We start from the raw sequence: 17,298 nt of genomic DNA on the forward strand, positions 1-17,298 counted from the left end.
CTATAGCTTAGCCCTGTGGTTCTCCGGCTCTAAACTCATGTCGAAGGTCAAAGCTGTCGCAGGGATATTGATCTGAACATTATATTTTCATCACATGCATCCATCGGCATATTCAGATCTATGAATATCTATGGATCCATGTGAGCATCAGTCAAACAAATACTTTCACACTAACTCCTGCAACCAGCTCTGGGATTTCTCTCCTTGTTTATTCTAGGGTGATTAAATCTAAACTTGCTCTAACTGACCCATTATGTGCACTTAACTCATCACCGCCTCATTACTTTACTTTACTTTACATGAGAAACACTTCCCCCGGGGGCAGGCTGATCACACACAATAAGAACAGGCACAACATCAGTAAACCATGTGCTTTTATTACCAGTGCATATTCATAAAGAAAAACAAAAATCGTTTGTAGTGGTGTGACACAAACAGCGCAGGTTAAAATGCTAAAAAAGGTGGAAACCCCTCGACTCTGTGAAAGATGTCCGGGCTCCTGTTTGGCAACAAGTCAAACAACACGTGAAACGGCAGCTTCCTGGTGGAGTTAACTGGTGACGGCAGGTCACCTCCGGCTGGTGTTGGTGATTATATCGGACCAGGAAGCTGCCGTCCTTCCTGCACCTGCTCTCTTCATCTGCTCTGGCACCAGGGTTTCGTTTGACAGTACAGAGAATGAACACTGGGAGAAGCAGGAGCAGCAACACCTCTACTGGTACAAGGGTTTTTTACTCTACATGGCTTGATACAGTTCAGGCGGAAACTGGGATATAACAGCGTTTGTTTTGTTCAGACAGCCGAATCCTGGATGAGGTTTCTGGTAAATATTGTCTTATAAATGTAACACTTGTCATGGTTTCCTATGTGCAAGCAAAACAAAAACAAAAACAGAAAAGATGGTAAAACAGAATTCATGCTCCATTCCAATAGTTTTATAATCTCGTGTTTTGCACAGGTCAGCAGTTTTCTCACAACATCTCCGTTTCAAAAAAATCCCAAAATCTTTGAAACCATTTTGTTTCTATTGTTTGTGTGTGATATGAATGGGTTTCCTGAGATATGTGTTATTTCTGAATCCGGTTTGGAAAAAGGCAACAAAAAAAAAAAAAATTCTATGTATTGTATGAAACCATTCTGGAAATCTTCAGCCATTCATCTGTAATTTTTGATGACTTCCCAAATGAAAATAGAGAAAATGTGTCACTAGTTTTAGAAAACTGCTTCCCTACGTGCACAAACACAGATTTCAGCTGGATGTGAATTCTCCTTTACGGTGAAAAGTGTGAAAAGAAAGCACACACCCGTTTAGAAAAATAATTTGTAAATGCTGAACTAGTGTATAAAATAAAATAAATTAGCTTTTTTTGTCGTTTTGTTAGTTTTTTTTCCCTTTGAATCAACAGACATGAACAAAAAAAAGGATTATTGTGCTGCTTACATTAGCAATAAATATGACACATGTCTTCTTATTCAGCAAGTGCTGGGTATGTTCAGAAAGCACAATCTTTGTTTTTGTATTTTTAAACAGCTGCCGTACACACGTTTAAAATCCTAGAAAGTCCTTGACTGCTGCCCCCCCCCCCCCCCCAGGAGCCAAAAGGCCCGTGTCTCAAATTCATAGCACATACCGAGTGATCTAATATACACAATATACATTTATGTATATACAGTACATACAGCAAATCAATGCACGGATGGTGGTGTGAGTTATGTCACGTGAGATGTCCCTAAAAGATTATTATTTTTTGTACATTTTAACTGCTAAAGAAAGCGCGGCGCTGTTCACTTCACTGTAAGCATCTACGAGTGGATGAGGAAAGCAACGGATGGGTACACTGTGCTGCTGCCTAGGCGTGGAGATCAAAGAAAACTTCATGCATTTGGACGAGTTATGGCTCATTAAATACTTCATCCTCCTACCAGGTCCAGCTCTCACAATCTGAGGGGACACGACACCAGAAAGCTTCTGCCCTCAAAACCAGTCCGTAGCTTCATGTCCACGACTCGTCCCAAAGACGCCACATCACCCAACTTTAAGAAAACCAACCTCCACTACACGGCATTAAGATTAAAACTCAGGTTCAGACACGTAATTACATCCGGTAGGAGGGGGGGGGGGGGGGGGGGGGGGGTCTGATGTGCACATCGAAAGGCTGCAGTGGAAAGGTCGTTGCACCCTGTGGATTACATTGGTTGTTGTCGTCTGTCAGTGCTTTGCAGTGGTGAGGACGGCACCGCCCCCTCAGGTCTCTACTGCAGGTAGCGGTAGACCTTGAAGCAGTGGTTCCCGGAGTCGGCCACTGCCACGTGGCCGTCGGACGTGAGGGCCAGGCCCTGGGGCCCGTACAGGGGGTCCGCTGTGGTGTTGATGTAGGACAGGAAGGAGCCTGAGCTGTCGAACACCTGCACAGAGGTGAGAGGTCGGAGACATGAGGCATGTTCCTAGATAATGAATTGACTCTGTGTGTTTCGTGCGACTTGTGGTTTTCTCAAACTAACCTGGATCCGACTGTTGCCCCAATCTGCAACGATGATGTTCCCGTTGGCGTCCACGGCCACGCCTGTGGGAGCGTTGAACTGTCCGTTCCCTTCTCCGTGGGAACCGAATTTAAACAGGAACTCCCCGTCTGCGTTGTACACCTGCAGGAGAGAGCACACAGGAAACACTCTGCTGTCACACGTAATGAAAAGGAGTTGAGGAAAACAGGATACACAAAAATATATTTATGATAACACAGGTATTCAGTCTACTGGCACTTTAATTCACCTGATTGACATTTCATAAATATATATATATATATATCGCTTCAAGTTAGTCAGTATACAAGTGTTTTTAAAAACATTTGGTACAATTTAATTTGGTAAATTTGTGTGTTTATTTGATTTAAAGAGTGATATTATTTTTATTGATTTATAGGTGCAATGGAAACACATGAATGTGGAAGAAAAATTGTGAGAAGAAGATAATTTGTACCATTTAACACGTCCACTACTTCAGTTTGATAAGTGGGATTTATTTTATTTTTCAGATTAAAAGTTGGAAATACTGACAAAGAAACAGGGGGAGATGTTTTCCTCGGATTAAATTGATTCTAAATGTAAAATTAAATGACATTTTTAATGATTTCCCTATAAGCTGTTTATTCACAATACTTCCAACGCAGGTTTTGTGCAAAGAGAAAGTTCAAAGACACTTGAGACAAACCATACCTTAACTGAATGGTTGTGGAAGTCTGTCACCACAATTTCATTCTTGTTATTTACGGCCACAAAGTGAGGACCTGGAAACAGCAGAGGAAACAGGAGAAGGAAAAAGGAAAAGATGCGTCAGCGGCTGCTTTACAACACACAAGAGGAAGTCCCTGACTATTTTTGGACACTGAAAACACAGAGAACACAAAAGACACTCAGAGTTGACGTGGGACACAACGTGGGACACGACAGAGCTGAAGCATCGACATGGAAAAAGAACACGGAGATTTGTTTGGTCAGTTCACACTCACGGGGAATTCGTTACTTACTGAAAACTGGGCCAGATTTACTAATCTTTTGCTCCAGTGCAATGTTTGCACCACTTTTTTCTGAAGGGAAAGAAAAGGTCCAGGTGAGAAATGAAAAATCTGACAGAACGAGTGAGTTTCAGAAGAAATACTGTCGCCTGTGCAACGACTGAGGCAAATTCACTGCAAGAGTCCAGTAAAACATGCAAACAGTTCATTAGAATGAATTAAAAACAGTTGTTTATCTTATTAATAGTTATTTATTCTCAGCCAAAATCTGAGTGAGAGGGAAAGGTTTGTGGACAACTGTGAAATTTCATACATGGTTTATAACTTGCACTAAGAGGATAAGGTCTTTTTTTTAAAAAGAGGATTATAATGCAACAATAATGAATCATAATATGTGTGCTATGATGCCCATAATCACAGGCAGTAAATAAAGATGGACGACATGACAGCTCCCCGAAATGTAGCCAAAATATACTGATATCCCCCTGGTGGCTGGCTGCAGTATTAACCTATAAAACGGGCCCCCTTGGTTTGTGCGTTCATGTATTCTATAAAAACGTGGGGGTAAGACATCATGATTGACAGCTGATACTGACTCCTGATTGGCCGAGAGCGTTTATCTGTAGGAGATGCGTCCATCTTTATTTACAGTCTTTGTGCATAATCAAAGAAAGCAGCTAAACATGCTAACATTAATTAGCGCGTCAGATTAAAGGGAAACATGCTGGTCATTAAATAAAATATAATATTTCTACAAATGAACGTGAACATTCCTGTAAAGAAACTAAATTAAAGTCTTTAAATCTGGCCCAACATCCCGCCCTGAAACACAAAGCATCATGGGATGTGTGCATCTTCTCCTATAAGAGAAACAAATCACGAGATGATCATACTTTAGGGAACTTGTAGTTTTAGCACTCGATACCTGCAAAGTGTCTGTCTGAAGTTCCTCTCGCTCCGAACTTGGTCACCAGCTTCCCGTTGGCTTGGAAGATGAAGACGCAGCATGCTTTGTTATCAACGGTGATGATGTGGCCGTTCTTATCCACGGCGACGCCTTTCGGTCCCATCAGCCTCCCGGCGCCGATCTTGCTCTGCGACAGTCAGAGGGACACTCTGGTTATTCTGAGAATCTCTGTAACGAACGTTGTGCTCTGTCCTCGTGGCTGTGATCGCTCTAACCTTGAATTTGCCGTCCGAGGAGAAGATGCTGATCCACCTGTTGTCGTAGTCGGCCACGATGATGTCTCCGTTCACGTCCACCGTGACCCCGGTGGGGCGCTGCAGCTGCCCCGGGGAACGGCCCCGGACCCCGAACCTCATCTTGAACTGGCCGTCGTTTGAGAAGACCTAGAAAAAAAGGCAACAATACAAATCAACTCACAGCCTAAACCCAGATATTTATATAACAGATCCAGAGAATAGTGATCACTGACCTGTATGCACTGGTTGTTGCTGTCCGCCACCACAATCCGACCGTTACTGGAGGTGGAGATGCCTTGTAGGTTGGTGAATTCGGCTTTGTCTCGACCTCTGGTTCCTGTCGTACGAACAAGAGATGCATGAATACGTCTGTACGTCACCTAAACACATGTCTGGAGTCATTTGTTCCGTCAGTTTGAACAAACCATATAAAACAGAGGGAGTTACTTTGTGTGAAGTCTAAAGCTTAACTCTCTGCATCATCAGGAAACCCTCAGCAGTTCACATCATAAGGAAGTATCCAGTCATCCACCCACCCACTCTGTAGATCAGCTCGTCCTCGATGGGGTTCTCCTTCTTCTTGGTGGTGCTGTACATGCTGGAGGGCCTGCGCACGGCCTTCTGTCGCACGTGACCCCCCCCTCCGCTCGGGGACTTCACTCTTCTCTTCACGTCCTCCGGCGACTGCAGGACGTCGGACGGTTTGACGGCCCGCAGGCGGTACGGCCCCCCCCTCACCGGCTGCTCGTACAGCAGCAGGGAGAAGGTGTACTCTCCCTCCGTGCGGATGGTGTAGCCGACCTCGTAGGTGCCGTTTTTGTTGTCCGCCACCTCAGCCTCGGTGCACGCTCCGTCCGCCGAGATGATCTCTGCCCTGAGAGCAGCGTTTCCAGTTTTCACCAGTTCCCCGTCCTTGTCCTTGGTGGTGACCGTGACGGTGGTGTGCTGGCCGACCAGCGCGTGTCGCAGGCCTTCACCGGTGGCGACGCTCGTGTGGCCCACGGCCCCCGTCGTGATCAGGACCCCCAGGTTCTGGATGGAGCGCCTCAGTCCGTCCGTCTCTACCTGGCACTCGAGGTGACCGTTCTCGTGAGGCTGCTCGGGGAAGGTGTGCCGTGCCAGGGCGCTGACCCGCTCGCCCATCTGCTTCTGGACCAGCAGCACCTCCGTGGCGGTGCCGTGGCTCAGCGCCTGCTCCGTGAAGTTGCAGCTGCTCTGGATGTTTTCTTTGCCCTGAAGCAGAGAGGTCAGCTGCACCTGAAGCACCTGCGATTGACCAAAGAGACAAGGAGCAGACAGTCAGAGGTGCTTCTGCTGAAACACAGCACATCTCCACTCGCTGCAGTTTAAACCTCAGAAACGTGTCAGACCTTCTGCTTGGTGCTGCAGATGTTCTCCACCTCAGTGACCAGGGCCGTCTTGCGTTGGTGTAACGCCTTCTCCAGCTCGTCGAACGTGTTGCTGATGTCGGTCACGGCGTCATTCTTCCTGTCTGAAAGCTGCTTGGAGATTTCATTCACCAGGTCAATGGCAGCCGTCAACTGAGGTAGTCTGCCGGTATAAATCAAAATATCCAATTAGCATTATTGATTCACAGCACAGGGACAGAAAGCGGTGATGGAGGACGTTGTACCTGTTGCGCACGGTGTCCAGCTGGTTGCTGAGTGCGGACTTGTGTTGCTCCAGCACGTCCCTCAGAGGAACCGTCACATGTTCCCTGTGTTCTCCCTCCGTGCACTCCAGACACATGGCGGTCTCACACGACTCGCAGTAAAACTCCATCACCTGCAGAGGGCGCAGTGGAGCAAGAGACAAGTCAACATTCCCATTTCTGTGGGTACATCCGTCTGGAAATGTTAACAAATATGAGAAATATGAGATTTAAAAGTACAAAGTATTTTCATGAACTCTGGGGTTGATGTGGTGATTTTCATTGACAGTAATAACAGAGATTTGACTGACCTTGCCCTCGTGGTTGGGACAGGAGAGGGGCTGACAGGCCGTGGCTGCACTGGCCGACTCGAGCACGTTGCAGGCCTCGGGCTGGCTGCACTCGGGGTCTCGCTGCAGCACCTCCATCAGGTTGGTGATGAAGAAGTTGTTCTGCAGGGCCGCCACGCCCTTCTCCGGCAAGATGGAGGTCTGTCTGCACACGGGGCAGGACAGCGTCAGAGACTGGGGAGGGATGTAGTTCTGTAGACATCTGCGCAGAGAGGAGACGTGGAAAGAAATTATTTAGGTCCAGGTTCAACGTGGTGCAAAAACTACTTAAGAAAGTAATAGTAATCATAAACTATTTATAAATAACTCGTTTAAAAAAAAAATTGCAGCAAAGTGCTTGCAGGAAAAGCAAGAAAATATAAGAGAATTAACAATCATCAGGATGCGACTTGACAAGGAGGCCAGACAACCACATTTAGAGGGTCGGAAGATAGTGTTCAAATTAAATGAATAAATATAGAGCTGCGTCACATGAATACTTGAACACATAAAAACAGAAGAGTGTCAATACAAAATAAATTTAAATTTAAAGAAAAGGTGAATAGAAATCGATAAAACCAAGGTGAGGAAACACGACATCTCATGAAAGCAAGTCTATAAAAATGGGTTTTAAGAAGTGATTTAAAAGAATTGACTGATTTCTCGTAGATAGTCACAGACATTCAGGTCCTGAGTGTTTTCACGGGGCACAACTGAGAATCCAATTATTTAAATAGCTGCAAAGCGACGCTGTGGAAATCAACAGTGGCTGCCAACACTTTTGTGCCATTAGAAATGCTGTCTGCCTCTCCTGCGGCCTCGTTCAGAGTGGTTGGTGCCTGACATCATGCAGAAGTGTGTGAGTGGCATGATACTGGCTCATTACGCACTGTCCAACTTCCTCAGACGTTCCGTTAATGCATCCTGCTTAGAGAACTTCCTGTGAAACTCTATTTATGTCTTTTCCTATTTGCTCAGCTTCTGCGTGAGCGCCACACAATGAGTGAAAAGCACTGTGCAAACAACAGCTTGAGTGATCGATGCTGGGGACTTACTTCTCGCAGAAGGTGTGCAGGCAGGGCAGCACCTTGGGGTTGTGGTAATGATCCAGACAGATGCTGCAGACCAGGAACTGCTTGTCTATCTGCCGGACCACGGGGCTGGCGCTGCCGGTCTCACGCTTCGCCATGGTCACGGACATTCAGAGGCGGCTCGGGGACCAGTTACCCTGCGCACACACAGCGTGGAGGAAACAGGACAAAGGTCAAGAAAGCCTGGAGGAAACGTTCGAACAGGGTGAGGAGGAGGGCGTGTTCGTTTACCCTCAGCAGGAGCACCGGGGAGAAATGAGTCATAAAGCTGTTAATGTTATCCAAGGCCTGAGTCTATCGTTCTAATGCTTCTCCTTCACTTATGAAACGGTGTCTGCAGGATGAGCCATTTTCTTTTTCCTGCAAACATCCGAATAGCCAGAGGTTGTTTGACTCTTTAAAAGGGGAAAATCCAAATGGAGGTGATGAAGTTTAAGAGAAATGAATACATTTAATTAACACCACAGGGCAGAGCTCTCAGCCAAGACAACGATGCAGCATCAGAGCCAACACGTCTGAGTTCACAGAGTTAAAAGTTCAGTGGATGTTTTATTTGTCGTGCTCCAAATTCTGCATCTGGTTTCTGTCCCGACAGCGATTCTGCCGTCTAGAGGCCCGGTGAAAACACTGTTACATGAAACTGTATCACTGGGTCAAGCGCAGATTATCTGAGCTTGACACTGGCAGGTTGTACATCTGTTATATTGTAAATAAGTACACAAAAGGATTACATGGAAAAACACAGCTGTCACACACACAAACAAACAGCACTTCAATGTGGTCAATCAACGATGCTAACAGAAGAGCACCGATCTGTATTTCATGCAACAGAATTGTTTCAGGTACTGATCCGTTGTGGTCGTTGTCTTCCACCTTCTAAAAACAGATTTGTGAGGAACCACAGTCAAAAAGCATTTCTTACCATCAGGTCACTTTCAGATCTATTTAGAAGCAGAACCTCTAATGTCACTATACATCTTTCCCTTGTACAATGACAATCTAGACTCTGTTTTATTCCATCATCAGATCGTGTTTAACTTGTAGTGGTCAGTTCATTTTAGATGCTGCTCTTGTTGACACTATCCGAGTCCGTAGAGCTGCACTGTCCCTCTTGAACAGAAGCTCTACTTCCACTTTCCTAGATTTCATTGGCGACTGACAGAGTTCAGAGGAAGGACTTGCGTGACAGTTCAAGCAGTGATGTCATCGATGACAGTACAAGCACTTACACGTTTAATTACTGTAAAAACTAGAACACACTCACACTCAGTGGAGCTCAACCCTCTGCCAAGGGCCAACAGTTCCCTTAAATCCAATCAAGCTGCAACACATTACACACACTCATTGACATCACTTCCCTGAAAATGACTGATTTTGTTCATCAAGATCCATAAATGATTTCCAAGGAAAAGAGTGTTGAATGACGCCCTTTCTTCTGCTCTGACCCACAACACATCCTTCCAGCAGGTTTTAAGGAAATCCATTCAGTTGTTTATGTGTAAACCAGCAAACAAACAAACAAATGGACCGGGGTGAAAACATATCCTTGTGGAGGTATTTAATGAATGAGCAGCTAATTCCGTAATTCAAATAAATGCCATAAATCTAATAACAAACATACATCCCTAAAAACTGACTGAGTTGTTTTGCTCTGTAAAAGCTGTGGATGTCACTTGGAAACCTGTCACTACACTGGGACTTAACACTACACCAGTAGCAGCCGAACTGTAAAACATCATTGTTCAGTTTCTAATGATATATTATAGTTCTGAGGGAGGTTTCAAGAAAATAAAAGTTTCATCATAATGACAGAATACCCAGTTTACGCACTTTATATGACAGTGTGTCATGGCTCAAAAAGTTCCAGTTAAATCGTCTAAATCTTAATATTCCTAAGAAAACAAACCTTTTCTAAGAAAGTAACATTGACTCACCCATCCCCTCTCACTGCGTCACAGCCCTATGACTGTACACCTCTTCAGGCTCATCCCCCGCTCCACTGATCCATCCGCTTGTAACGTCTTGTTTGGGGCTGCGTCTGAACAACTACTCCCTCAATCTGACCTGGGGCCTGTGAGTCATCTCTCGCACCAGGAGCCGCACCGAGCTCGTCCCCTCCCTGACGTCCAGCTCTGAGCCCCTTCTCTTTGAGAGCAAGGGGAGGAAACAGGAAGCCTCTCTGAGACGCCACTCCCCGAAAATTCCTCCTTCCCTTGACTCCCAGCAGGCCGAGTTCATGCACACCCACCTGTCTGTCTGTCTGTGTGTCTGTCTGTGTGTCTGTCTGTGGGCACGGGGAGGATGAGGGCAGGGGGGACTCACATTGAGCCTGTCTCACATGAGCTAGCAGGCCTCAGAGGCAGCTGCAGCACAGAGCGGCGGGCTGGAACAATGGCATTCCAGTCGCTCTCACAGCCCACCACCCCACACGTCTTCTCCCCTCTGTCCTCTCCTCCTTCCTCCTCCTCCTCCTCCTCCTCCTTCCTCCTCTCTCTCTGTCTGTATCTCTCTCGCTCTCTCTCAGCCACATTAAATGGATTCACAGCATCAGCAGGCCTGATTTCAGCCGCAAACGTCTTGCAGATGGGGATTTTCTCAAGCAGCCGGGCCTCATTGTTGCCACTTGCCAAGTGATTACTGACTGAGGCGCTGTGCAGACATGGAGGCCTTTCACTGTGCACACAGCCCGACCCTCTCCCGTCTCCCCCTCCCACACCCTCCATGCAGGGGCAGTCCTCCCCTCTACATGGACTCTGAAGTGCAGCAGCTGAGCAGTGACATCATGAGGAAGCTCGAGGAGCCAAAGCCCCTCAGGCTCCTCCCCTCGCTCGGCTAGCTCGCCACTGCCTCTACGGCTGCAGCAGCACCCACTCACCCTCCCCACCCTCCCCACCACCACCACCTCCTCCACTCCCCTTGCTCCCTGCCGGCCCGTTCCCTCCCCAGTTCCTCCCACTCGCCTCACCACAGAATAGAGGATCTTGCTTTAAAGGCTCGCTGACTTGCAGCTCTTGCTTCGCTGTGCACGTACGTGGAGAGGAGACGACACTTTCAAAAAGCAAAAACCACAAAAACAGGATCAATGAAATCACAGCTTTGAATAAGCCATTGTCACACGAAGCTCTAAAAGGTTCGGTTATTTCAAGATGTACAAACCCATGAGTACAGACGGATGAATCTAAAAATAAACATAATCCATGAGTCGGAATATTGAAAAACCCAGCTGTGACAGAAGCATGGCACAGTAACAGAGGCTGTAGGGATCTACATCTGCAGTATGCTGTGATGATCGAGGCAGCATGTGACCAGACATCCTCTTCAAAGCTTTGTCACAGGAACTGCATGATCAGCACTTCATACAGATGAGGTCAATTATCCGAGTCCGTTTGCAACAGGGTTTTCTCTCTCCCTCTCTCTCTCTCTGTGTGTGTGGGTGTGTGTAGTGTATCTGCGTCACACAGGAACATGTCGCCTGCTGGAAAGTGTGTGAATTCATCAGTTTTAAGGCAAAGTGTCCCCGGCCACACTCTCACTCTGCATTACCGTTAAGTGGATTAATGACCTCATACAGGGTCAGGCCCTGTCTGCCATCTGGATTACTGTGTCTATAATGACAGACACCATCACGCCCAATCAACTCAAATCTGGTCTAAAGCCGGCTCCTTGTGTCAACGTCCTGCTAAACGTGGCCCGACACACAAACAGCTAATGCTCGTTCACAAGCCAGATTACACACGAGGACGTGCTCCGGGGCTTCGGGTGAAATGTTTGGGTCACGAACGTCTTTCTCCGAGAACATCTAATTCGAATATGAATGGTAAAATTGGATTACCGAAACCTGAGCTCAGAGGAAAACAGCTCTCGGTGGATTCTGCTGCACGTGGGCAGGTTGCCACGACCCCATTTTACACCTGTCCCAGGAAATGCTGCTTGTTGTTTTGAAATAACGAGTTGTGTACGAGCTGCACTGCTTTCTGCAAATCCTCATTTTCAGATGCTTTTGTCCTTCACGATTTACTGAGTCATGTTTTATTGTAAATTAAATATAATTTTTCAGCCTGTGACTAATGACTAGTGGGTTTAAATGAGTGATTTTATATTACAGATGAGAAAATTGAATATATGATCTACTTCTCTCACCGCAGTAGTTTTTAATTATTCATAAAGACACGTTACATAAGATTCAGTGGAGACTACACAAAAATATAACCTCTTAAATGTGACGGGCTCTTTCAAAAGACGGATCCTCTTAATATTTCATGTTAATTTAAATATGCCTCTCTTTATGGAGTCAGCCCATGAAATTAAACACACAAAGACAACACAACACCATTTATGATATAAAAGAGTTCCCAAAGAAAACTATTCACAACTACATCTGTAGAATATCTTGACTAAATGGTACATGGTTCTAGAAATAAATCGTTTTATGTACACGGATATTAAATTACCACCACTCTAGTGGGTACTTTTGCATAAAGCAATGTGCTGCTTTGCTTAATATCAGGACTGCTTATAGTGAAATCATTATATTAATATGGATATTGTTTAATATCGTGATACAACAAGTGAACCTAAAATCACAGATATAACCATCAAAATGACTTTGTTCCATATTCCCTTGTATGTCTATTAATATCTTGCCTTTGTGACGTGATTTCACTGAAACATGATAAATGGCAGAGGATGAGTTGTAAACTATTATTTCTGAAATTGTTAGTTTCATTCCTGAGCTGTGACGAGTCCAGGAATCCAGGATGTTTGCACTTCAAGGCCCATAAAAAGGATTTTTCTCTTCACTTCCTCTTCCTGTGTTTGAGTGAAACCTTCAGCCTCGTCTGGTATTTCCAGTATGTGTCTCTGTATCATCTCTTTGTCTCTGCAGGATTAATTGGACTAAATACTTTGTAATCCCTGATACTCAGTTCGGATCTGTTTGCTGGACTAAATCTGGGGGAAAGTTCTGACCTGACGTATAGGAAGCGGTGGTCCCCTGAAGATGCTCTGTTAACAGTGTTTAAATACAGACTGAACTTTGTGTTTCCATCCACAGCTGTTGTGCCCTCTCTCTCCCAGTGTGTGTGTCATCAGGAGGTAAATGCTCCTGTTTACACTCGGCCTGGGCACTAACATGTATTGTGTTACGTTCTGAAACATGTTGAGTGAAATGAAGAAATATCTGAATGTTTGAGAGATTTTACAGTAACCGAGCTGTCACAAATCATCTGCATCACAGCAAATATCTATTTATCATTATTTGTTTAAAAGTATTCTGTTGATTCACTGGGCAGTAAATGGATGAGTAAATGGGAGACTTGTGATGATTATCTGATGGAATCTCCTCCAGACTGAAGCGTGACCGATTGCATTTTCCAATTTGTACGAGCAACAACAAACCAAAAGGGCTCCTGTGTGGTTTGGAACCAGGAGGCTGACGTGGAGCCGAAATGATGAAAACCCAGAGCATCCAATCTCTAGGAGTACATTTCTGTGTTAAGGGGCCCTGTGATGAGTCGTCAGTTATTGCTCCCACTGCACAGAAACCTCTGCTCGTCAAACTAATAAGCTCCGGCCTTCACTTGGGTGCTTCCGATGCAGGAATCTGTCTCAATGCATCAGCCTCTGTCAGAAGAGTCCGAGCAGTGGACACAGGATGAGAGAAAAACTGTTTGAGCGTTTTAAACGTTTCAAAAAGGTCAAAACGAGCTGGTTTCATTAATTCATCTTATGCATAACTACGTCCATATGTTTCTATGTTTATTTTATTCTCTCCTGATGATCTGAGTCTGATGGGACTACATTCACATGAACAACAAGTGCCTGTCCAAAAATGTGCTGACTAAGTCTGTGCATGAGCTCCATTAAAAAGTGAGGATGCACGGCTCTTATTTTGAAATTCAATGAGGATGCATTTTTAAAAGGACAAATGCTGCAGTCGTCTTCTATCTTTTTATTTCCTCTGCAGATGTTTGGTTGATGAGATCTGGCAGCTAACGAGAGAGGCATGAGAGAAAGTGACCACTTCATGTGGAGTGGGATGGTCAGCAGAATTTTTAATCAACACTGACACAAAGGACGGAGTCAGGGGACTGTGTCTGGGTCTCTCTCTGCGAGCCCTTCATTATAAAAGGCCGGCAGAAGACAATGCAGCGTGCAGGCAGAGATTCTGCAGGAACAACACGGTGCACTGCAGGTTTTACAGACAGAACGACCGGTGCACCCTTGTCCACCTGCAGTAAGAGCTACTGAGTGACTGTGGCGTCTCGTGTGATCACTCAGATGCAATTTGTGTTAGAGCCGATAGAACCATACGTATGATATGAGCCTTTCACAGTGAGTTTGGATGTGAAAGCTTTTTAAACAGAATGAACAAGGCAGAATAGATGTGCACTTATGTTTACATTTCATAAATAGATGTATTTGTTATCTTATATTCCAGTTATATATATAAGCTTGTCTTATTTTTATTTATAATAAAGTTTATGGTTAAAAATCCTCAGTTACAATTCTTTTTGAAAAGGGTCTGACACTGCCAACTTGGTTGTTATTGCCAATTATTTGTATATGTTTATACGCCAATATATCTGTATCCCAATTTTCTTTATACCTAATATGGGTATCTACAGCAAAAATCCATATCAGCTGGATGAAATGTATATTAAATACCAACACGTTGAGTAAATGTTCAGGTTGTGTGAAGAAATGGATTTTAGTTGTGTGTGTGATAACATTTAATTATCATATATTTGTGTTTTCTTTCACCGTCTGAGTCCAGTTGGGTCCTTTAATATGAATCCTCTCACATGTTAAATGAGGTCAACATTAAAATTTAACAATGGCGGCCAGCTTGCCTGTCCCCCTGTGTTCAGGTCATCTTTATTTACAGACATTAACTGTAGTTCACATAAAATAAGGCTGAAATTAAAGTGCAGTTGCTGAAGATGAAACGTATCAACCACTAGAAATAGACTAGTAGTCCATCGACCACTCAAACCACTTGTTTGACTCCATTCGAATACATGGAAGCAGTTCAGGGTTTAGAATCCTGCTCAAAGACACTTCAGCTCTGGTGGAGCCGGGAATCAAACCAGAAACCTTCGGATACCTGCTCCCCATTCCTGTGCAATGATCATGATGCTTTATCCTGAGATTGTTGATGTAAACTTTAGACTGGGAGGTGTTGCCCGGCTGCAGCCTCGTATAATCTCATTTAGTATTAATTACATGGTCTGTTGTGACTGCTTCCTTCTGTATAAGGTTACGATGCTACAGATAATAAAATGTGCTGACCTTAATGGAAAGGACCAAACCTAAAAGTGTGGTTCAGAAAAATCCATCTTAAAGGAAAGTGAATGACAGAGTCTGATCATGAGTTTTGATCAGTGTAGAGTGTAAAACTACAGTAAACAAAGAATCATGAGCAGAATAGAATCAAAAGCCTCTGGGTTAATATTCATATCGGATTCATCATTATTATGCAGGCCAATATTAAAGTTATTATGTGGCTATATGAGAACCCTCAGTTCAGTTGAGTTTTTTATTGTTTTGCAGGAAAAATGTGGGTTTCTCCTCCAGGACAGATTAACTGGACGGTGAAATGTATATCTAAAGGAGCCAGACACACTAACTGTTTTTTGAATTCATCACATTTGGTTTGTACTATTTGGCTTAAATGCAAAAACAACACCACTAAAATGTACCACATTTACAAAAGGGGCATTATGAACTGGAGATAAATCTGTTTAGCGAACTATCTTGTTTCATCTATGTATTTATCACCAATTAATCGATCTACCTACTTCTGCATGTGTGCAGAGGGAAATCAACAAGCAGTCTGTTCACTTCTCAGTTACAATATGAGCTTTCCTTGCTGCCAGCCAACACTCAACATCTACAAACATTTGTCACTCTCACTATGCTGTAAAATCAACACCACCATTTTTGCACCACAGTTTTCTTGCACATGATCTGCGCCTCCAGGCCCATGTACACAAACAGAAACCTGACGACCCTACACACTCAGACATGTAACACATGTTCCCCTGGGTTCAGCATCCAGGACAGTCTGCAACCTTCCAGTGACCCTGCATGTGAGAGAAAACCAACAGAGCCCGACCAGCACCGACCATTTCCAGCAGCTGCTCGCGTCCAACATGTGACTTTAAGGGACAGTTTGACACAAAGATGATCCGTCTTCCAGAACAAAAGACGGATCAATAACCAGCCCCTGAACAATCTGCTCACACTCACAGGCCAGAGGTGTGAACATTTTTTTTTTTTTTTATGCAATGGCTGTTTCTGCTGCTGCTGCAGTACAATGCAACACGCAGGGTGACACAAGCCCCCAAACATGCTGATTCACATGTGGCACACACAGCTTTCCCCCCCGCACCGTGCACTCCTCAATGCATATTCAGATCAGAGGGAGCAAGGAAAGAAAGATCAGTAATCCTCCAAACAAAAGAGCACGTATGCCTGATTACAGAGCCCAGCCCTGAGACTGCAGCAGAGATGCCCACCTGCCAAACAGCCAGGGCTGCCTGGGAGCTAAAATGGAGAAGTGTGTGGGCTGGATGAGGAAGCAATACAGAAACACAGCGGAGGAGATCTTCAGGGCAACAGTTGCTGCAATGAAATGTTTTTACTTCATGTTTCCCTTTACTGAAAAAAAAACAGACTATATCACAACCTGGTTTAAACCTCAGCCCCTCTGGGATTTACCAACACACAGATGCAGTTTGTGATGGATCAATTATTCATCCGCTCAGTCCCTGTATCACTGATTATTCCAGTTAATGGCACAAACAAGATGAGGCAGCCGAAATAGGACACCATGGAGGGAGCAGCTGAACAAAATCAGCAGTGAATGGCTGGGATTGTACTCACATGAAATCCCAGCAGGAGGGTCAGCAATGCAGGCCGTGCAGAAGTCTTCCCATTGTCAGTGTCCCAGAGCCTCCACAACACAATCCACAGACTCCAGGCGACAGAGAGGAAAGGGCAGGGTCTGTCTGGGAGAAGAAGAAGAGGACAGTGAGGAAGAGGAGAAGGGAGAAGGAGGAGATCAGGGGGAGTGGCTGACACGCAGCATTGGCCACACAGCTGCTGGGAGGAGCCGAGCAGCCCAATGGCATATGGAGGGGGGCAGGGAATATGCAGAAGAGATGAAATCTCAGGGAACTGACTGAGGCTCACACAGCCTGGCTGCCTGCTGCAAAGGGGTGTGGCTTCCTGGGATACCGCCCACTTTCCCTAAAAGGACAAAGGGTTTTCAGTTTTATCACCTTTAAGCTTTGAATTATTAGGGTGCGAGGAATTTCTGTAGTGCAAAGACAAAAGGGATATATACCACCGGATGAAGCAATCATAAAAATAAACCAGACAGCAGTTCAGGGCCAGAGCCTTTTTTCCTTTTGTGTGTCATGCGTTTTTTTTTGAGACCTTGAATACTTATTGCTGATTATTGCATAGAGGGTGTGACATCAGGGAAATAAGAGCGAGGGCAGAGGGTT

At 44.9% G+C, this 17,298-nt stretch overlaps 1 protein-coding gene across 3 annotated transcripts; it reads right to left on the reverse strand.

Moving 5' to 3' along the window:
• Positions 1-357: 357 nt before the first annotated feature.
• LOC133952081 (tripartite motif-containing protein 3-like) lies at positions 358-16,820 on the reverse strand. Of its 3 annotated transcripts, none has more exons than XM_062386358.1 (13): positions 16,673-16,820; positions 7,751-7,923; positions 6,678-6,918; positions 6,349-6,500; positions 6,086-6,266; positions 5,252-5,981; positions 4,949-5,052; positions 4,695-4,862; positions 4,438-4,606; positions 3,525-3,584; positions 3,214-3,284; positions 2,503-2,643; positions 358-2,406 (listed from the first exon to the last, which is right to left on the reverse strand). In XM_062386358.1, the coding sequence occupies exons 2-13, from the start codon at positions 7,894-7,896 to the stop codon at positions 2,254-2,256; spliced, it is 2,316 nt and encodes a 771-aa protein (XP_062242342.1). In that variant the 5' UTR covers positions 7,897-7,923; positions 16,673-16,820; the 3' UTR covers positions 358-2,253. The 3 variants fall into 3 exon arrangements, with proteins under 3 accessions (XP_062242342.1, XP_062242343.1, XP_062242344.1); XM_062386359.1 differs by lacking the exon at positions 16,673-16,820 and adding an exon at positions 9,721-10,168; XM_062386360.1 differs by lacking the exon at positions 3,525-3,584.
• Between the last annotated feature and the right edge of the window lie 478 nt (positions 16,821-17,298).

The sequence above is a fragment of the Platichthys flesus genome, chromosome 4 (genome assembly GCF_949316205.1).
Source record: "Platichthys flesus chromosome 4, fPlaFle2.1, whole genome shotgun sequence".
Classification (NCBI taxonomy): domain Eukaryota; kingdom Metazoa; phylum Chordata; class Actinopteri; order Pleuronectiformes; family Pleuronectidae; genus Platichthys; species Platichthys flesus.